At 39.3% G+C, this 22,231-nt stretch overlaps 2 protein-coding genes across 5 annotated transcripts in view; one reads left to right on the top strand and one right to left on the bottom strand.

Annotated features, from left to right (window-relative positions):
• Nucleotides 1-23: 23 nt before the first annotated feature.
• Nucleotides 24-18,385, top strand: NFYB (nuclear transcription factor Y subunit beta). Of its 4 annotated transcripts, none has more exons than XM_066263127.1 (8): nt 24-154; nt 2,669-2,755; nt 8,181-8,274; nt 11,197-11,327; nt 14,031-14,228; nt 15,614-15,695; nt 16,811-16,890; nt 17,273-18,385. In XM_066263127.1, the coding sequence occupies exons 2-8, from the start codon at nt 2,750-2,752 to the stop codon at nt 17,303-17,305; spliced, it is 624 nt and encodes a 207-aa protein (XP_066119224.1). In that variant the 5' UTR covers nt 24-154; nt 2,669-2,749; the 3' UTR covers nt 17,306-18,385. The 4 variants fall into 4 exon arrangements, with proteins under 4 accessions (XP_066119224.1, XP_066119241.1, XP_066119217.1 ...); XM_066263135.1 differs by lacking the exon at nt 24-154 and adding an exon at nt 203-932; XM_066263144.1 differs by lacking the exon at nt 2,669-2,755 and having other exon boundaries at nt 38-154.
• Nucleotides 18,386-20,340: 1,955 nt separating this feature from the next.
• The window catches only part of HCFC2 (host cell factor C2), a 48,159-nt gene continuing 46,268 nt past the window's right edge, over nt 20,341-22,231 (bottom strand). The window contains exon 16 of the mRNA XM_066263089.1: nt 20,341-20,429. Within this exon, the coding sequence (XP_066119186.1) occupies nt 20,392-20,429 (38 nt within the window). The 3' untranslated portion in view covers nt 20,341-20,391. The remainder of the gene's footprint in view (nt 20,430-22,231) is intronic.

Raw genomic sequence — 22,231 nt, 5'->3', positions numbered from 1 at the left:
AGGGTGTCGCGCGAAGGGAAGCGGCCCGCGGCGGAGGGAGGGGAGGCCGAGTGCTGGAAGAGGAGCTCCGCGCTGGGACTGGTTCCTTCGCAGCCATTTTCTGTCCAACCAAACAGCCGATTGGAGACGGGAGCCAACCAGGGCTGCATTGGAGGTTTGTGTCTCGCTTCGGCCAATGATCGCTCCTAAACCGACTCCACTTTAGCTCGAATGAAATGTCCGTCTCCTCCCGGCGCCGTCCCCGCAGCCAACGCCGCTGTGGCCGGGGGCACTCGTCTCCCTCCCGCCCGCGCTCCCGCCCGGGCCGGGGCCGGTTTGGCGCCTGCGAGGCCGCTCCCGCTGCGGGCCGGCCGGGGAGCGGGCACCGGGCCGCGGCGCGGCTCTTTGTGCGCCGCCCGAGGAGCGGCGGGACGCGGGCCAGGCCGCCTCCCGCTCGCCGCCGCCGAGCTCAGGGCCAGAGGCCGAAGAATGGGCGCAGGGGCACCGTCGGGCCCCCTCTCGGTGGCTCCCCCGCCGGCTCCATTTTTGTGCGGGGAGCCAGCCAGGGGGCGGTGGGACGTGGTTCGGACCCCGACCCTGCCCCTCGGCCTGGCAGCCGTGCGGGGGTCCCCGGGGAGCGCCCCTCTGCCCGCGGGGGCATGCGGGGCCCGGCCGCTTTGTCCGCCCCAGCACCCGGGGCACCGCGCGGCGGACGGGCGACAGGCGTTGGGCGCGGGCCCCGGGCCAGGCCGGGCGAGTCGGGGGACGCGCGCCAGGGCGGCCGCCCCGCACGGGCGGGACTGACAGATGGGTTCCGAGCCAGCCCGCGCACCTTCGTGGGGAGGAAGCGAGGTCCCCGGGAGGAAGGAATGGATTTGGTCTTCCCGCAGTCTGGTTTTCCCGTAAAGAATGCAGCCATCTGGCGGCTTGCGGTCCCTGGACTTGCCCCGAAGGTGGGAAGGAAGCCTTTCGGATTGGACTAAGGTTTAATCTTGGGTGGGAGGCGAGGAGGATGTGTCGGGCCTTAGGAGCGGTAGTCTCCGAGAACAAAGAATTACGGAGCACCCACAAGTTCTAATCTCCTCCAAAGCACTATAACAAGATAATTTAAACAAGTTTAGGTAGCATATGATCTTTAAAAAAAAAAAAAAAAGGCAGCATCCCACTAATCCTTTTAGACTTAACAGTTCCGTGGGTCGTGGCACGAATCACTGGGGTGGTCTGGGCTCTCCCTATGCAAACTAATCAGCATCAGAAAGTGATGAGGTAAACCAGTCAACATAAGTGGCATTAATAAATAGGGGTTTAATTTGTAAAGTATTGAAAGTTTAATCAGAATTCCTTAAAAGGCACTTCAGTTACTCTTTTTCCACGCTGCTCTAGTAGCTTAATTTAAAGAACTATTATTGCTGCAAAACTCCGGTTGTTGATGCAGAAGAAGGGAGGGTGGAGCAAGGGTCTGCTGCTTTTCTTGGATGCAGATTTGCATTTCTTCAAACATTAAACAGATGTATGCATTCCCTTGAGCTTTTACATATATCATAACCTGTCTTAAAAAAACACATACCATATGAGGTGATGGTGTTTTTTAATATACTGACTAAATAAATACTCAACGGTTGGGGTGAGTGCTTGCGGCGAGGTGTAAATGCCCCTCCCCCACCAAGCAGAATATACAAATATATGTGGCTTTTATATTTTAAGTGTTGTGAGGATTTTTTTTTCAAAGACACCCTTAAAAAAAAACCAACCACATAGCTACAAGGAAGGAATTTTCTGAATAATTTGAGGATTAGAAAGAGCACAATATTTGAAAAGAAATTAAGAATTACTTTAACGATTATAGCAGGTAATGTCAGCCTGTCTTTGCTGCCTCTACCCTTGTAATGGGCTTTTAAAAAATTCAATTCAGTGGCTCTAGTTTTTTCTGTTTACTAGATTTAGCCCTGGAATATATGAGTATTTTTTCCCCTTAAAATTAACATTGAAAGGATGTTTTTGTTTTGACACTCCTTCTTTAATTGTTTCATTTGAAAAAATGGGAAAACCAATTTTTTTAGCTATTTACAGTGAGAATGAAGAGCTGTTCAGATGCAATTTTAGTCCAGAATGATGGTGCTTTAAAATTATAAATAGAAGTCTTGACTGATTGTGGTGGTGTTCTATGTACAGTATCTTCTCTGGGCAGCGTGTATCTTCTTTCCAGTATAATCTGAGATATTTAAAAGCATTATATTCTAAGATAAATTTTTCTCCCCTTTTGAGCTTTTGGTCCCCTGTATCTCATTCAAAAAACCACTCCCCAAATTAGGTTGATATTGTGTCTTGGGTGTTAATATTTTCAGTAGTTTAGATGTGTAATTTTTGGTCTCTTGCATATTATATAATTTGGTGTCTTGTGATGAATATTTATGATGAGCATGACTAAATTCAGGATTATGTTGGAAAAGCAGTTGGTGGTTGGTGTACTCCCGCCTCCCCATGGAATCAACTTATTTTAAATATGAGTTCTCCAAAAGAAATCTTCCAATTTAACAAACATTTATTGGGTGCCTGCTTTTTGCACAGTTTTATACCATGCACTCCATTGAATAAGAATAGTAGGTAAAATTACACATACCTTTTAAAATTTAACAAAGAAGAAAACCTGTAGGCTTTACAGTTCTACTAAGACATGTTTACCTTCTAGGTTGAATTTGGGCAAAGATTAGACACCAATTTAGACAGGTGTTCTGGAAGGCCACTGACAACACGGTTCTGACAGTATTTCATGACGGTGAGTATGTTTTGGTTTTCAGTGTAATTTGCATAGTAATTAGCTGGAAACGAAATTATAACTGATTTTTTATTGGAGATTCCTGATAGGATGAATGCCTTTCAAATCTAGACAGATAGTAAGTACCTATACTTATTCCTGATGCTTTCTCCTTTTTAGTGACTTGGCATATAGTATTTCCTGCGGGCCCCTGTCAAAGCTACGGGGTAAAAAGCTTGTACCAGTTTTTGAGACGCTATCTGGTTGGGCTTAATCAAACTGAGTACCTCAAGGACAGTTATGTGCAGGATGGAAAATACTGGTTCTAAGGATAGAATAAGTGTAAAGAACAGAGGTGTGGTAGGCCTGCGAAATTGGAAAAGTCATGGAAGGAGCCTGTAAGCCTTCTAATGAGCCTTGAAGGATGAATGGTATTTGGATAGGTGGAGGGTATCACTAAAAACTAGTCTGAAGATACATAACTGATGTTTAGATGGAGAGGAGAACTGCATGGTCTGTGGGGATTTCCCAGGATGACCTAGTGGAGAGATACCACTTGACCTGCTCGGAAATGTAGTTCTGGATCTGCTACTCTATCTGTTGACGTCAGGTATGTCACAACTTCCTTGAGCTATGATTGCCTCACTGCTAAAATAAAAGAACTGTACCCGGTGATCCCTAAATAAGGCCCATTCTAGCACTAAGATTTTAATAAGCCCGTAAGATGGAATTGAAAATAAAATAGTGAGGTTAAGTGGGAGATCCACTTTTTATACCTGGAAGGAATGATGAGAACTGTATTTGAAGGGACAGTAATCACACAATGTTTCATTTGTCTAGTTCTTACTATGTACTCTTTGCTAAGTACTTTTTATCATAGCAACCCCATTTTGAAAAAGGGGAAGTCAAAGTACAAAGATGATGGTGCAGAAAGACATACAGCTAGTAAGCGGGGAGTCCGGTGTCAAGCCCAGGCAGTGTGTTCTAAGCAGTGTTCCATCACTGCCTCCTGTAAGGTGAATCTGAAACCTGGTGCATTTCTTACCATGTTACAATATTGTCCTTGTTTGAGAAGCAACTTTAAATGTTTTATATACCATCAGGAGACTTAGCATTTAGGAGGGACAAATTAAAGATTTAGGCATAAGGACTATAGGAAAAACTAGCAGGAACAAATACTATAAAAACGTGGCATCTGAGACTCTGGCTTTGGCAAGACAGCCTCCTGTCATCTCCATTTTTTTCTCACCTCCTTCACAGGGTTGTGAACATTGCGTAAGATATTTAGAAAGGGTTCAGTAAATGTTAAACTTATTAAAGAGAGCGTTATCTACTGCATTTGTACAACAAATTATTAGTATAGTTTATATACTACTACATGAAAAAATTAGAGAATAAAAATTTATTAGCTTAGCCAGCTGACCATTAATTTTACATATTTTAGAGAACCCTATTTTCAGCTAAATAATTAGAATAGTCACTAAATTAATTTAATGGGATTTAATTACTCTGTCCATATTTACCAGTTCCCTGGAATCTAACGATTCATCGTTCTACCTGTTCTCTTGTCACATTCCTACATGCTCTTCCCTCTTTGTTGTCTGCATGAAATCCAGTACTTTAGCTTCTCTGTCCTTACACTAGGCCTGTGTAACAAGTAGACATACTAATACCACTATGCATTCACGGTCACCACATTCAGCCAGGCTCTTTGCAGGGCCCAACATTCAACCCTTCCTTTCCTATTTTATGCAGTGGTGGCCATTTGTCTACCCAGTTTCAGGAATCCCAGCATTATCCTTGGTTCTTCCTCCAGCACTTAATTCAATCAGTTACCAAGTGTGTTGATTTCACCTACTACTAAAATCTCTGCAGCCTCTGTTCTCTCCATCTCTCCATCTCCAGACACTGGAGTGACCTCCTTGCCCGAAACTGCGCCTTGACTACAGCGCTGTGGTCTTTCTGGTCTGCCCCAGTCTTGCTCCCCTTAGTTCAGTTTTCCACTGGACTGTAGCCAGAGTGATCTTTTAGGAAAGAAATCTGATTTGCCCTTTGCTAAAATTCTTTTTGCATTTGTTTTTGTTCACAGGCACTGCCCCTACTTACCGTAACTCATTCTAATCCACAAGGACTATATTTCCCTACTCCTTTTTTTTTTTTTTTTTTACAGGGACAGAGAGAGAGGGATAGATAGGGACAGACAAGCAGAAACGGAGAGAGATGAGAAGAATCAATCATCAGTTTTTTGTTGCGAGACCTTAGTTGTTCATTGATTGCTTTCTTATATGTGCCTTGACCATGGGCCTTCAGCAGACTGAGTAACCCCTTGCTCGAGCCAGCAACCTTGGGTCCAAGCGGGTGAGCTTTTGTTCAAACCAGATGAGCCCACCCTCAAGCTGGCGACCTCGGTGTCTCGAATCTGGGTCCTCTGCATCCCAGTCCGATGCTCTATCCGCTGCGCCATCGCCTGGTCAGGCTCCCTATTTCCTTTGTCTGGAACATTCTTTTCCCATCTTTTGTGCCTGATTTTTTATCTTCAAGTCTCCGTTGAAATATTATTTCCTAAGACACTCTTCCTTGACTTCTCAGACTAGTGAGGTCCCTTTCGGAATAAACTACCAAAGCATACAACAAAACATCTTTGTTTTCCTTAGCACTAACAATTTTTTGTATCTAATAGCTATATATAACATTTACTGAGTACCCCTGTACAAGGTTGTCTTTCCATAGTAAATCCTGTTCTCATCCTACTTCTCAGGATCTCATGACCAGTAAGTAGGGAACTCAAACCACATGATCTGATTCCAGAACCTGTTCCTTGGAAGTACTTCCCATCTCTTTCTCGTGCCCCCAGTTTACATAGCATTTGTCATCACTACAAGATGAGGACAGAGACTTTTCTGTGTTGTCAACTCTTGTTACTAGTACATAGCATGGACCTGTTAAATAAGTGTTTACTTGGTAAATATTTGTTGACTGGCTTACTTACAATCTATAACCTATTTTGTAAATTTTTATAGGCTGCTTTAGACCTAGAAAAAACCTATGGAACATATGTAGCAAGTTTCCCCTCTCATTATATGGATAGCATATTGTAAGCATCCAAGATGAGGCAAATTTGTTAAATGGAAGATACTAAGTGTCTTGAGGATTCAGAGACAGGAAAACTTAATTTTTGGCTTGCAGAATGGAGTAAACTCAAAAGATTTCAGGAGGATGGATGGGTAAACACTGGCTTTAAAGTATAGGGCACAAATTTTATGGTAGAAAGAGAAGAGGAAGACAAAGTGTGATGAAATGACAAGAAAACTAACTAAAACTTGCAGAACTGAAAACTTACAGCTGAAACAGAGATGGTGTGGCTTATCTTCAGAGCAGGGACGATGATGGATATCTGATGTCTTCTGAGTACTCCAAGTGCCAGACACTGGCCTTAGCAGGTTTCTGTTCTCTGTTTAATTCTGACAGCTCTGAAATAGTACTTTCAGAAGTGTTTTTTAGAAGACTGAAGTTTAGAGGTTAATTCTGTTAATCCAAATGATGATCTTGCTGCTGATTCCAGTGCTTGACAAGATGATGTGATTTAAACATTTTGCCTTTTAATAGTTTTATGTTATGTTTATAAATTAATCTCCCAGATCCTGGTTATTTAAACAGTATCCTGCTTGTCAGCTAATTAAAAAAGACTTGGTATCCTGTGGATATTCATTTTGGAAATAATTTGTTAGTGTTTTTTTCCTCTCTGCCCTTAAAAAATATTTGTTTTCAGTTGTGTGTTCTTAACCACTGGTCCTGTCTTCGCACCTTGATGTCCCCTAGGGCATTGTAAAAACTAGTCAATTCACAGCTATTCTAATTGAGCTCTTATTTATGGCTAATAAATCCATCATCATATCTATCTGTTAAAGACTACTCTCTTACTATCTTGTTTGCATTTTAGGATCAATATAACATTTCATATTCGGGTATGTTTCACGTTCATTAAGTTAGCTGTTTACGATGGGGAAGGCGATTTTCGCTTTATGTAGAAATACATTTAACCAGTAGGGATGCTTATTGTCAGGGATCAGTAGGCATGAGAGTCAGAGCTCACTGACTGTTTATCACCTCTTAAAAGCCACTAAGAAGTATCAGTAAATAGGCACCCTATACTTTCACAAGTTATTAAAGGTAGGTGATTTCTGTTATCTACCCCCTTAGAACAATGATATAAATTATGGAAGTGTGTTTGTAGCTATAGTTAAATTAGATACCACAGCCAACAGATGCATCAAAGAAATGCCATGTTATTGAAGGTTTGGAAACGAGCCTGGTATTTTAATATTAGATAAAAATCCAGCAGAGATGGAAAAGAAGACAGGTGTTAAACAAGGACTCAAGTACTACAATGAATACCATTAAGTTTGTGCTGGTTCCTGGGCCTTGATGCACGTTTAGGATCAAGTGTCTCTTGATTTGGCCTGAAAGCTTGTTTAAATTACACTTAAATTTTGCTACACTGTTTACTCATATAATGCATTAATTTTTTTTCTACCCACAACTAGCCAATCTCTTTTTCTTTTTTAGTATATGCAAAGCAGAAAAACTTCCAGGATTTACCATGTTGGTGAAATGGAATGCAGCCAGTTTAAAACTAATGGTTCTGGTCCCCTACCCTCAGTTTTTCCCTTTTAGAAGTCTTTTAGCTTGAGCAAAGTTAATTAAGTGGGCGTTTTTTTAATTAGTCATTTTAATTCTCACTCTTGTCTGTGGTTATAATTTTCCTATTTGTATATGCAGATCTCCAATTTCTTTAACCCCTCCTTTTCTTTTTTATATCAACAGTTTGAGGGTGGAGAAAAGGGAAAACTGACCTTTGGCTAGAATTGGAGGTTGATGGGCTTATTCAAAATATGGGTGTACGTTGGTTATGTGGGTACCGATTGTGCGAGGAATCCATATGCTTCTCACCCAAAACAATTTGAACCAAGACATTGTCTATTGTGGAACTTCTGTGAGACCACAAAGTTTGCAGCAGGAACACAAGGGTTTGCCTAGGAATGTCAGGCTTTAGCAGGAGACCTGAAAGTGACTTTCAGGAGACTACTAATTTTGGTTTTGCTTATTGATCGAGGGATAAGTTAGGTTGTAAATCATCCTGCCTACACTATATATGAGGATTATACAATTGAAAAGAAGGAGGTGTGTGCTTTAGATTCATTTCCTTATTTTGTTTCCCTGTTGGTCTTAGGCTTATTGTTTATGGAGGACAGACAGGGGGCTCTTGGATAGTTGGCAAATTATCAAAAGGTTTTCAAATCAGGAAATACAAATGTTTTTCTTTTAGTAAGCTTAAGCTATGAAAAATGTAAGTGACCCATCCTATGATATTTCATGAGCACAGAATCTATTATTTTTTGACAAGTTTTATTGGAGAATATTGAAAAACTTTATTTTCCCCTCATAGATGGATGGTGACAGTTCTACAACAGATGCTTCTCAACTAGGGATTTCTGCCGACTATATTGGAGGAAGTCATTATGTCATACAGCCTCATGATGGTAAGAAAGCCACAACTGGAGACAAATTCTCAAATGGAAACAAATGAGGAAGTGGAAATTTTATTAATATGATATTCTAGGTTAGTTTGTCTTTATAGGAAAACTAGCAATTTTGCATTACAATTCAGTGAAAGTCTAAAAAGGCATGCCATGCCATCTTAATTAGAAATAGTCTTTAAAGAATGATGAGTTCTAGAAAAGAATTCTTTTTTTTTTTTTTTTTGTATTTTTCTGGAGTTGGAAACGGGGAGGCAGTCTGACCAACTCCCGCATGCGCTCGACCGGGATCCACCCGGCATGCCCACCAGGGGGCGATGCTCTGCCCATCTGGGGCGTTGCTCTGTTGCAACCAGAGCCATTCTAGTGCCTGAGGCAGAGGCCACAGAGCCATCCTCAGTGCCAGGGCAAACTTTGCTCCAATGGAGCCTTGGCTTGCAGGAGGGGAGAGAGACAGAGAGGAAGGAGAGGGGGAGGGGTGGAGAAGCAGATGGGTGCTTCTCCTATGTGCCCTGGCCAGGAATCAAACCCAGGACTCCTGCACGCCAGGCTGATGCTCTACCACTGAGCCAACCGGCCAGGGCCTAGAAAAGAATTCTGTGAAGTACGAATGCCTTTTTAAAGTTTCTTAAAATTTTGTTACTGATTGTCTATTTGAGAATTAAATATGGAAAATTCTTTCTCAGGTGATACAGTAAATAAAATAGTTCCTTAGAGGGTGAGTTGCTACCTATTATTTCTAGTACTTATGAACAGATTTATTTTTGTTTTTTATTTAATATTAAGTTAGAACTATTCAGGAATTAGAATAGCAATATTGTATCGGCCTATCAGAAATAATTTAGTTTTGTGGCATCTGATGTGTAAGATTAAAAATGCTGATATATTTTCTATTTTATTTTTTGACAGAGAAAAAGAGACAGATAGGGATGAACAGGAAGGGAGAGAGAGAGATGAGAAGCATCAATTCTTTGTTGTGGCACCTTAGTTGTTCATTGATTGCTTTCTCATATGTGCCTTAATGGGGGGGCGGGAGCTACAGCAGAGTGAGTGACCCCATGCTCAAGCCAGTGACCTTGGGGTTTTGAACCTGGGTCCTCTGCATCCCAGTCCAACGCTCTATCCCCTGTGCCACTGCCTGGTCAGGCAAAAATGCTGATATATATTTTAACGGGCAATTAGTTACTTCATCCTGAAACATATGCAAACAGGTTAATTTTGATAACATCATTTTAAACACATAAGCTGACCAGGCGGTGGTGCAGTGGATAGAGCATCCCACTGGGACGCAGAGGACCCAGGTTCGAAACCCTGAGGTCACCAGCTTGAACCTAAGGTTGCTGGCTTGAGCAAGGGGTCACTCAGTCTGCTGCAGCCTTCCCCCCCAGGCATATATGAGAAGGCAGTCAGTGAACAACTAAGGTGCCGCAATGAAGAATTGATTCTTCTCATCTCCCTTCCTTACTGTCTGTCCCTATCTGTCCCTTTCTCTGTCTGTCACAAAAAATAAACACATAAAAATGTATATTGAATCAGCTTAAGTGCCTTCCTATTCAATTTATACAAAGTGGGAAGTTTACTTACCAGATAATACATTTAATCATAAAAGGGACCGTGAAAGCTTCAGTTATATCTAAATCTACATAATTTGAAAATTCACTTTTTATTTATTGATTTAAGAAGAAGGGGGGGGAGAGAGAGAGAGAGAGAAATATCAATTTGTCATACCACTTGTTTATTCATTCATTGGTTGATTCTTTATGTGCCCTGACTGGGATCGAACCTGCAACCTTGGCACATCAGGATGACACTCGAACCAGCTGGGCTACCCAGCCAGTGTCTGAAAATTCATCATTGCTAGTGCTTTGTTTAAAAACTTACCATATTAAAAAACAAAAAAAAAACGCCAAAAAACCTTACCATATTAAAAATAATCCAATTGGGTCAGTAATATTCAAATCCAGTTTTCCTTTCTATATAGTTTGGCTTTGGATAAACATACAAGCTCTAAATCTAGTTGTATTCAAGGAGCCATCATCATAGGTCAAGGTCTGGATGTTTTATAGCTGAGTCATGTGATTTATTTATGAACACTTTCTCTGGAGGTGCTGCCGAGTCCTGGGAAGGACACAAAGCTGATCCCTGGTGTCTAGCAGAAACAAATCCAATGGAGGGAATCAGAAATAAAAACAATTATAAAATGTGTCAGAAAAGATACAGAGAGGCACTTGTGATATTTTGTGAAAGGAAGGATTACTTCTGAAAGTTGTGATTTTATTGAGCTTTCTGGAGAATGAGTAGGTAGGATTTGAGTAGGCAGAGTTGAGGACAAAAGTGTGGGTTTGAAATTAGTAGGTTTAGTTCTGGCCCTGAAACTACTATCCTAATCCCTATACAGGATGAGGAAATGAACCAGACTAGTTCTCATCCGAGATTGATATAGATAGTCTTTCTTCTCTATCTTAAAGTAAAACTTTTTTTTTTTTTTTTGTATTTTTCTGAAGCTGGAAACGGGGAGAGACAGTCAGACAGACTCCCACATGCGCCAACCAGGATCCACTCGGCATGCCCACCAGGAGGCGACACTCTGCCCACCAGGGGGCAATGCTCTGCCCCTCCGGGGCGTTGCTCTGTTGCGACCAGAGCCACTCTAGCGCCTGGGGCAGAAGCTAAGGAGCCATCCCCAGCGCCCGGGCCATCTTTGCTCCAATGGAGCCTCGCTGCGGGAGGGGAAGAGAGAGACAGAGAGGAAGGAGAGGGGGAGGGGTGGAGAAGCAGATGGGCGCTTCTCCTGTGTGCCCTGGCCAGGAATCGAACCCAGGACTTCTGCATGTCAGGCCGACGCTCTACCACTGAGCCAACCGGCCAGGGCTTAAAGTAAAACTTATGAGAAGCTTTAAACCTAAACTGTTTTTATTTCTTTAGATACTGAGGACAGCATGAATGATCACGAAGACACAAATGGTTCAAAAGAAAGTTTCAGAGAACAAGATATATATCTTCCAATTGCAAATGTGGCACGGATAATGAAAAATGCCATACCTCAAACAGGGAAGGTAATGCAAAGGAGAAACCTAACTAGATTTTTGGGGGTAGTGGGGGGTGGGAATGTAAAACTACATGAATACATAGTTCATGACTACAGTTAGCTGTTAATTTCAGTCTTTCATCAAATCAAGATATTTCAATTCTAGTTGTTACAGAACAGTGTTCCATTTTTAGTTGTCATGTCCCCAAAACGTGCCCCCCCCCACCTATTGGAAGCAGATGAAATAAAAAAAATCTTTAAAAATAGGTGCATTGTTAGAACTATCAGGTTTGGACCTATGTTCTAACTTCTATAACATTGCAGCAAAATTGGGTCATATTGGACTGATATGGATAAGATTAAAAAAATTTTATTTGTAAACAACTTCAGTATTTATAAAATTATAGCTATTAACATTGATTGATTGATTGATTGATTGATTGATTTTATTAAGTGAGAGGCTGGGAGGCAGAGACAGACTCCTGCATGCATGCACCCTGGCCAGGATCCACCCAGCAAGATGCCTGCTGGCCAATTGCTTTACCCCCTGGGGCTGTTACTTGGCAATAAGCTGTTTTAGCCCCTAAGGCGAGGCCACCAGCCATCCTCAGTGCCTGAGGCCAACTTGCTCAAACTGAGCCATGCCTGCAGGAGGAGAAGAGAGAGAAAGGGGGTGCAGGTGGGATAGAGAAGCAGATGGTCGCTTCTCCTGTGTGCCCTGGCCAGGAATAAAACCTGGGACATCAACACGCCAGTCCAAAGCTCTACCGCTTAGCCAACCAGCCTGGCTGAGCCTTGGTATATTTTTAGGTAGTTTTGTTAGAACAACTTTAAATTTTTCTTTATTAATACATTTTAAAGAGGGAGGATGGGGACAGAGGGGGGGAAGGGAGATAGAGAAGGGGGAGGAGCAGGAAGCACTCCCATATGTGCCTTGACCAGGCAAGCCAGGGGTTTCGACCTCAGCATTCCAGGTTGACGCTTCAACCACTGTGCCACCACAGGTCAGGCCAGAACAACTTTAAAAGCTCATTGTTACTGTACTCATCACTTTGTCTTAAATGAAATTCACATTTTATATTTAATGTTTCATAATAAACTTTCCTATTGTTTTATTGTAGCTTATAAAGTATATATGAAAGTAACAAAGCTTATAAATAATTATATTATTAAACTATATCACTCAGCCTCGAAGTTCCAGTGTGAAAGGTCCTCTTTATGTTTTAAGGGGAAGAAAGCACAACTGCTGATTATTGCTACAATAGGCTAGGCCTGCGCTGCCCAGTACCATAGCCCCAGCCACATATGGTTTGAGTACTTGACATGTTATTGAGCGAGTTGAGATGTTCTTGTAAATGTCATACATACGCCAGATTTTAAAAACTTGTATGAAAAAAGAAAATATCTCAGTTTTAAAATTGATCCTGTGTATAAATAATAGTTTGGGTTTATTGGGTTAAATAGAACATAATTAAAATAACCGTGTTTTTTGCTCCATAAGATGCACCTAGGGTTTTAAGGAGGAAAATAAGAAAAAAAAAATTCTGAACCAAGTGGTGTGTTAAAATATTTAATAAAATACCGTATTTTTCACTCCATAAGACGCACGGGCATTTCCCCCTCCACTTTTTTGGGGGAAAATGCGTCTTATGAGCGAAAAATATGGTAATTTACCTATTTCTTCTTACATGACTACTAGACAATCTAAATTTATATATACAGCTTGCATTATATTATCTTGCTTGGCTGCATTTATTCAACTCTTTTTTTGTTTAGGGTGTAATATAGGCATGGAGATGAAAAGACAGTATGTTTCAGCAAGGATTTTGAGTGTCATTCCTGTTAGAAGTGGCTTTGGAATTGTATAATTTAGTCCATTAGTTTTACTTACAAACCCCAGGCTCTTAAGAGAAGAATTGTATTTATGAGGTGGCAGGTGTGTGCTTTTTTAAAATTTTTATTTATTTATTTTTTATTATTCATTTTAGAGAGGAGAGAGAAGGGGGGAGAGAGAGAGAGAGACAGAGAGAGAGGAGAGAGAGAGACGGGGGAGGAGCTGGAAGCATCAACTCCCATATGTGCCTTGACCAGGCAAGCCCAGGGTTTCGAACCGGCTACCTCAGCATTTCCAGGTTGACGCTTTATCCACTGCGCCACCACAGGTCAGGCTGGTGTGTGCTTCTTTAGATAGGTTTTTTAGTAAACTCAAAATCTATCCCTGACACTTCATATCTTCAGTTGAAAATATGTCACCAGATGTCATTATTTCACTCCCTTGTAAATCTTATGTGGATTAAGTGGGTTTTTGTTTGTTTTTAATTCTGGTGTCCTTATTTATGGAACGGTAGAGCAGAGAAGTTGTACCTGAGTCTATAGCACACAGTATATTGCATACATGACCTGATTGGTTTTTGGAGGATATTTGATTAGTAAGTTTTCATCATGGGGTGGTGGGGACATCCAGTGGTTGCTTTTATACCTAAATTATATCTTTTCTCTCAATAGTTGTCAAAGCTTCTTTCACTTGTATTTGAGTTTTTAATTCTTACTCTGAGGGTTGGAATTTTAGTAGCATAATTATGTTAACGTTATTAGCATATGTTTCAAAAATTGAAGGGTCACAGTCATAAACTGAAGTTTATATTCTTTTGAATAGCCTTTTATTTTTACAGGTTGTTAGGAAGATGATGATTATATTTCCTGCAAATTGACTGATGATTTCTCTCTTCAGATTGCAAAAGATGCCAAAGAATGTGTTCAAGAGTGTGTGAGTGAGTTCATCAGCTTTATAACGTCTGAAGCAAGTGAAAGATGCCATCAAGAGAAACGGAAGACAATCAATGGAGAAGATATTCTCTTCGCCATGTCTACTTTAGGCTTCGACAGTTATGTAGAACCTCTAAAATTATACCTTCAGAAATTCAGAGAGGTACGTAAAATGTCTTCCATTATGTTTTTAAGAAAATAAGATACACGATTCACTAATTTTAAAAATATTATTTGTTTAAAAATTCATTTTATAGCAAATTACATAACATTTTTCAGACATGTATAATCACTTATGTTACTGTACTTAAATAGTAAGTCCTGTCTTTTTCCTTTAATGACAACATAGTTATGTAGATTAAGAACGAGGACTCTGGAGGGTGAATCCTAGCTCTAGCACATGTAAGCTCTGTGACCTTGGGCAGGTTATTTAAGTGCTTAAGGCCTTGGTTTCCTGGTCTGTAAAGTGAGGCTAATAATAGTACCTGCCTCCCAGCATTATTGAGAGGACTAAGTAGAACAATCTGCACTGCACTTACCTTGGCATAGACTATGTATAACGAGTGCTCAGTAATGCTAGTGCATGCTGTTATTGTTACTAATTTGAAAGAGGTAGCGGTCTCAAAGCTTGGGCCTTTTAGATAAGAAAAAGAGGGAATTATAATTATAATCCTTTCTTATTACTGAGTGAATTCTTCTACACTTCCTACGTGGTTTATCTTTGCCTATGAATTTTCTGAAAGTGAGTTAAGATCAGTGTGTTTATTTCCACACTGCAACTTGGGTAAGATACCTGCATGGAATGATTAAAGTAGGAAGAGAATATGTAAATTCTTCACAGTATTTTTTCAAATCTTCAGCATCATAGAACCTTAAAAGTAGTTGGAAACTTAGAGATCTTTGGTCTAAATTATAATTTTGATTTAGAAATTTTAAGCTGTCTGTCTGAGGAAAATCAGGACTGGAAAGGTAAATAAATCCTCCTCCCTCCTATTTTAGCTCATGTAATGAAGGCGTTTATTGTTTAAAAAAGAAAAGAAAAGAAAAACTTTGAACTCCAGCCATGTTGTTACAGTACTGCCCACTTGGCTGAGAGCAGTATATATAATTGATGACTTGAACTCCAGCCATGTTGTTACAGTACTGCCCACTTGGCTGAGAGCAGTATATATAATTGATGACCTGGATCATTGTAGTAGATGCAGAAGCTGAATATTTCTAGTATTTTACAGACTATTTCATTTGTAAGTTGAGTTCGATTTTCCTTTTGATGTAGTGTGGAGTTAGAATAGTTTCTTTAATTTTACCCAAAAGTATTTTAAATTTTCTAATTCATTATTAAGACTGTCTTGTGATGAGTAGTACTAATATAACAAGTTAGCATTTTGAAGGGGACCTTCATATGTAATTAACCAGAAGTGTTAATAAATACTCTGTAGTGTTTGTAAAAATAAAACACTGTGTAGTTTTAGGATATAAGTATTCTCATTTAGAAAAAACAGTTCCTATAGAATAGCAGTGATTATGTTTCTGGTTTTCCTTTCCCAGGCAATGAAAGGCGAGAAAGGAATTGGTGGAACAGTCACAGCTACAGATGGACTAAGTGAAGAGCTAACAGAGGAGGCATTTAGTAAGCAGTGTTGTGATACATTTATGCAACTAACTTTCTTATCTGTAGTGGTACCTTAGGAATATCAGCATTGAGTATTTTTTTTGTTTTGTTTTTGTTTTGAGAGAGAAAGGAGGTGTGGGGGATGGACAGATGGGGACAGACAGACAGGAAGGGAGAGAAATGAGAAGCATCAACTCATAGTTGTGGCATCTTAGTTGTTCATTGATTGCTTTCTCACATGTGCCTTGACCAGGGGAGGTTGGGGGGCTCTAGCCAAGTCAATGACCCCGTGCTCAAGCTAGCGACCATGGGGTCATGTCTTTGATCCCATGCTCAAGCCAGTGACCCTGTGCTCAAGCTGATGAGCCAGTGCTCAAGCCTACGACCTTGGGGTTTTAAAACTGGGTTCTCAGTGTCCCAGGCCGATGCTTTATTCACTGTGCCACTGCCTGGTCAGGCGGCTCTGAGAATTTTAACAAAACACTTCCTTGTATAGTTCTTACTTCATGCCTGTATATTTGAAGTCATTGAGGGATAAGTGTAAATTTAAATTCTGGAGACATAATCTTTCACTAATAGTTCTGACCAACTTCCATAGCCCCTAGCTTTGGTTTAAGATTCACATGAGATAGGAATGTTGAGAATTGTAGTTTGCAATATAAAATCTTATGATTTAAATAAATTGGAACTGGTTTATTTTTTTTAATTGAGTATCATATTATATGGTGAAATAAAAGGTGATTATATTTCTCATCTAAACTTTATATAGTTTGTGTTTCTCATATGTAAAATATGTGCTACTTAGTTATGTAAGTGTTGCTTCCAGCCAACCCTCATGGTGTAGGTCTGCCCATGAATAAGAAACTCATTTCTGCAGATCTGTACACAGGGGTAAGTAGCTAAAGTATACTTTAGAGAAATTAAGACTCAGAAAATAAAAAAATGTCGTAGAAGAAAGGGGCTTTTTAGGGAGCTTTTTGTAAAATGGAAAATTTGAAGGGTGATGATTTGGTCCGAGATTATACTGGTAAGCAGCAGAATTGTTAATGAGACAGTACTGACACAATTTTACAGATGAGGCCAAGAAAGTAGGTGCAAATCTTTTCTCACTTGTTTTTTTGTTTGATTTTTAGCTAATCAGTTACCAGCTGGTTTAATAACTGCAGATGGTCAACAACAAAATGTTATGGTTTACACAACATCATATCAACAGGTATATTTTAAATTATTTAAAAAATTGATTATGTTCATTGATTTTGATCACAGGTAGTTAATTTCAACACATTATTATTGTTACTCTAATAGGAAAAGGTTAAATATTGTTTTCTCAAGTTATATAACTGTTTGGTATTCTCTCAATGGTTAAAAGTATATCCACACACATTTCTATTTGAATAGAAGATTTCTAGAAAGATACACAAGAAATTAAAGTAGCTCTCTTGGGTAGAGAGAATGGAGATTAGGGGTGAGAGTAGACTTATTTTTTTACTGTATATAGTTTTTTTTTTAGAATTGTTTTTATCCATTGAGTGTTTATAATATGCATGTTTTTAAACTAATTTTAATTCTTATCCACTTCAATTTTCTAATCTTAGATTTCCGGTGTTCAACAAATTCAGTTTTCATGATCTGAAGAAATGATGGAGGGGGCGTGTAGAGAAGCAAGAGAGTCTGTACGATTCTGAGAAGAGACATCTGAAGGAAAGGACTGGTGAAGGATGTCTCTTTGTACATTAAATAGCTGTAATGTAGCTTCCTGATGCTTGACTAATTGAGGTGTTAATTCTGACTTGAGAATCTTTTTCATGAATGATTTTAAAAAAAAAATTTGGATTTTAAAGGTATTAAAATATTTTTGTTTTTGTACGAGAGTTTGTTGCTCTGTATGACTCCTGTATGCATTGTATATTGCAATTTATTACTGTCAGAGATTTGTAGACAGTTTCTTATTTTCATATTGAATCATGTTACTTTTGTAATTCAAGTAAGCAGCTGGGTTAATTCATGATGTTTGCCCTTTTAATAAAACATAAGGGTAGAGTTCATTTTGAATGCAAGTTGCCTTTATTATAAATTTGAGTTTGGTTGGTTATATAATATCCTGCATGATAACCCAACTAGATTTTTAGCATTTGCCATATTTATTAAAATTAATTTTTTAAAACATTCATATCTTTAGCAGCACCATTTTTTTAAAAAAATGTAATTGAAAAATTAAGTGTGAATGCAGAAGCAAATATTGTCTGCCCTATTAAACTTGGTGCCCATTAACAGTGTTTACACTGTTTGTTGTGCCTGTCAAGATAGTTTTAGCTTATTGGAGCTTTTGTTAAGATTGGATTTATTATGTGTTTGTTTATTATAAGTTACTGTAGTCCTAATGCTCTTGAAATGGTGCCCCTTTCATTTTGTATATGATTTTTCCAAAACAGATCTTCAGATACCATAGTATCCTCTTCCAGAAGAGGAATTTTATAGTCTGATGGTAAATGTCCTCATTTTACCTTTTTAATTGAAATGTCAAGTTTCCTGTTATACTATGGGAACCAAGAAGCATCAGACATCATTGTGTGTATACTGAGTTTTTTGCACGGGTGAGTGAATGAAATAAGAGAATTGAGTGAATGCTATGAATGGTGTGAAATAGAAGCCACCAACTTCCAGTGTGCTGTCTTGATCTTTGCAATAAATAAACTTAGATAATGCAACTTTGTATAATTTAGTAGTATATACTTAGTTCCTTTTTTTTTAAAGTGAGGATTTGTAATTTTTCATCTGTTCTTTTAGGTGATAATTAACTTTAGTGTAGTTTGCCCAAATTGGAGAGAGTCTGAGTGAATGTGATCTCAGAAGGACCCTCATATTTTAAGGTAGAAGCAGTTTCTCAGATGTAAACCGAACAAAAATACTTACTTTGCAGAAGGCGCCTTTGGGGCATATTTGGACTGATCTAAGGTTAATAACTCCCTTACTACCCTTCACATTTAAAAAATCATCTTCATCACAGAGAATTCAAATAAAAAAGGGGGTAGGAGGTGGTTAAACAAAATAATCCCGGCCCTACCGCGTGCGCCGAGCCGTCACCCCTGCGTGAACAAAATAATCATCGTCCTACTGTGCTGAAATGACCAGTGTTAATATTTTGGTAAATATCATTTGTCTTTATTTTGCTAAATAAGTATTTTTATAAAATAGGCTTGCATTTGCTTGTATACTGTTTCATAACCTTTTTCACTGACAGTATCGTGAACACCTTCTCAAGGTCATTCTCATTCTCTTCTATTTTTATTTTTCTATTCTGTCATATTGCTGAATCATAATTTATTTAATCCTCTAAAGGATATTTTGACTATACATATCTTTTCAGTTATAAACAACACTTTACTGAATCTTATGTACATTCATGACTTTTCTTAAAATAATTTCTTAGAAGTAGAAATGCTAGGATAACAGATATGCAAAATTTATAGGTTTTTGATACATGTAACATATATTTTTGAAATATCTTCCATTTGATCCAGACAGTATGTCATTGTATAACTAATAAAAAGCACTTGCTTTTTGGTTATCAGATTCTGTAAAATTAAGATTGGGTTATGTTTAAAGAATTGAGATAAAGAAAAATTAGACCTTAAAATTTATATCAAAAAATAAACACATTTCTAAATTTAATAATTCGCTGGTAGTACTGACTAAAAAGCTTTAAAGTAGGTAATATCAGGTCAGCTTTGGGCTGTGTGGCTTTCACACTCTGGAAGAAAATTAGCATTCTGCATGTGTTAGGTACAGAAGCTCCTTTTACACATGTAAGAGGTAGTGATGGCTTCTTTCTTGGCTTATGTTGAATTTAACTAAATGTCATGTTTTCCTCCCCTCTGGAATTTTGTAAGTATGTAAATTCCTACATTAACCTAAAAGTGTGTTTTTTAAAAATAACTTTGTATCTAAGAGAGAAATGGGCTTTAGAGACTAAGTCATAGATAGAAGGGAATTCAGTAGCTTCCATCTATCCCCTCACTATACCTTATTATAATGGAGATACTTTACTCCACAGTATTTACTTTTCTAATGTCATACATGTGGTTATCATGATTTTTTAAGCTATTTGTATTTCTTTTCTTCCTACAGTGTAGTGTCTATTCAGTATTTTCCTTTAATCAAAAACATGCCTATGGCCTGTTTTCTGGATTGCCTTGGTGGTTAAAGGTATACTAGTTACCTTTAATAATGCTAACTGAACATAGGGGTCAACTAAAAGGATTCCTACAGCTATAGCAATTAGGCATGAAAAATGGAAAAACATTATTCTAAGAATATATCCTTGTAGTGCAAGATTTTTTAAAAAAGTTTTTTTCTCTTAGGGAAAGTTATTATTTTATCAACAGTCCAAAACAAGACTATATTTGTTGCTTTATGTGATAAAATATACTTCTGAGTCACTCAAGTGATATTAGGTAAGATCTATACCAAAAGCTAGTCTATTTTAAATGCACATTTCTGGTCTCCCTGAATTAGATAATTTACATATTAATTTTTACATATTGACTTTTTTATTTTATTTTTTTATTCAGTGAGTGGAGGAGAAGCAGACAGACTGACTCCCACATGTGCCCCAACTGGAATCCACCCAGTAAACCCACTAGAGAGCGATGCTCTGTTGCTCAGCAACTGAGCTCTTCTTAGCCTACCTGAGGCAGAGGCCATGGAGCCATCCTCAGTGTCCCTGGCCAACTTGCTCCAATTGAGCCATGGCTGCAGGAGAGGAAGAGACAGAGAGAGGGGTGAGAGGGGAAGGGGTAGAGAAGCAGATGGTCACTTCTGTGTGCCCTGACCCGGAATTGAACCTGGGACATCCACATGCCATGCTGACGCTCTACCACTGAGCCTACCAGGCAGGGCCTATATTGACGTGGGTGGAAGGTGGCTCCAGCCAGCCAGTGACCCCTTGCTCAAGCCAGTGACCATCAGATCATTTCAATCCTGAGCAGCAACCCCATGTTCAAGCTGGTGATCCTGCCCTCAAGCCAGTGAGCCCATGCTCAAGCTGGCAATCTTGGGGTTTCAAACCTGTGACCTCAGTGTCCCATATCAAAGCTCTATCCACTGTGCCACCACCAGTCAGACTTGCGTCTTGTTTTCCAGAGTTCAGTTTCAGAGTACATGTGAATTAAATGTACCTTAACAAACCTTAAACACTGGGTAATTGATTGAAAACAAGTTTCTGAGCAAAGCTCAGTTATAAGACTGCCTTTCAGCTGGGACAGGTATGCCAAAAGGCTTATTCGTGTATAATCCCCAATGTTAGGTTTACAAGAAACCCAATCCACATTCTTTTTTCAGACTAAAGCAATCACTAATCATAGAACACAAAGCAGTAATACTGGGCTAACAGCCATTTAAGGAAATGGCAGAGTTGTTCCTTCGGAGGAAGAGTATAACTTTTAAAAAATGTTTTATTTTTCTATACATTTCTAACCTTGCAAGTGGCAGTTTCATAAAAGTGCTACCTTGCAGGACACTGCAAAGGAGAGAACTAGGCATCCTATAATTCTGTATAGACTACAAACTACCATGTTTCCTGTACTTACATCAAGTACAAGGTAAGTGGTGGTTTTCAACCACCAGTCCGTGACCCATGCCAGTCCATGAAATAGTTAACCACTTGATGTTGTATGAAGAGTAGAGATCCAATGATTATAGACATTGTAATCTTCATACAGCATCAGGGACATGCATGAAATTTCTGGCGGACCGGCATTCATTTGTCTGAGGACTGGTGGTAAAAAACCACCAAGTAAAGCAAATTTTAATTTATACTTTGTCTCTAGTTGTAAGGCAATCTACTCTCAATGACTCCCAGTTTACAAAACCAAATGCTAGATAAAATATAGGCAACAATGTAAAGTAATATTAAATGATATACAATGTCTTTTAAAACGCATCCCTGAGTTGACATGAAAGTAAGTCCATCTGTAGAACTCCAAAAATGAAGTGAGAATAAGAACCCTGTGAGGTAAGTCAGCAGAAACCCTGTGCCTACTTTGCCCTGAGAATTCTGTTGAACTCTAGAGACCATGAAACAACAGGGCAGGGACCGGACATGAAGCCTAAGAAGTCCAGACAAGCCACCACAGAGAAGGGGGCAGCTAGGAACCTGCCTGTCTGTTTTGGTGCTGAGTGTAGGGGGGTATATCAGCACCCTCAAATGCATTCAGGCCAGCCATCAAGGTTGGGACCTGAAATTCCAGAACTCTCAAGCTGATGAAGTGGTTTCAGGTGGGTCACCCCACAGTGGCTGACAGAGCAAATTCTCTCAAGAATCTCAGTTTCAGTTCATATTTCCCATAATTCCTATTTTCCAAGGAAAGGAAGTTTAAAATACCACCAGACTAAAGGGAAAATGGCACCACGAGTGAAAAAGTTTATACAGAGGAATCAGCCACAAGGATTCTACAGGGAAAAGGAATGATGTTCAAAGGAACAGAAGCATGGAAAATATGAACAATGAGCAAAAGATTACACAAAACAAACAAGGAGATGTGTAAACCAAGTAG

The sequence above is a fragment of the Saccopteryx bilineata genome, chromosome 1, assembly GCF_036850765.1.
Source record: "Saccopteryx bilineata isolate mSacBil1 chromosome 1, mSacBil1_pri_phased_curated, whole genome shotgun sequence".
Lineage (NCBI taxonomy): Eukaryota > Metazoa > Chordata > Mammalia > Chiroptera > Emballonuridae > Saccopteryx > Saccopteryx bilineata.
This window is presented reverse-complemented; position numbering and strand designations above follow the sequence as displayed.

Bases quoted from the DNA above. Each gene is read 5' to 3' on its own strand.
- NFYB (XM_066263120.1), top strand. From the start codon at position 216: ATGTCCGTCTCCTCCCGGCGCCGTCCCCGCAGCCAACGCCGCTGTGGC. The intron at 933-2,668 runs GTGGGAAGGAAG...TTTACCTTCTAG, and splicing joins TCCCTGGACTTGCCCCGAAG to GTTGAATTTGGGCAAAGATT.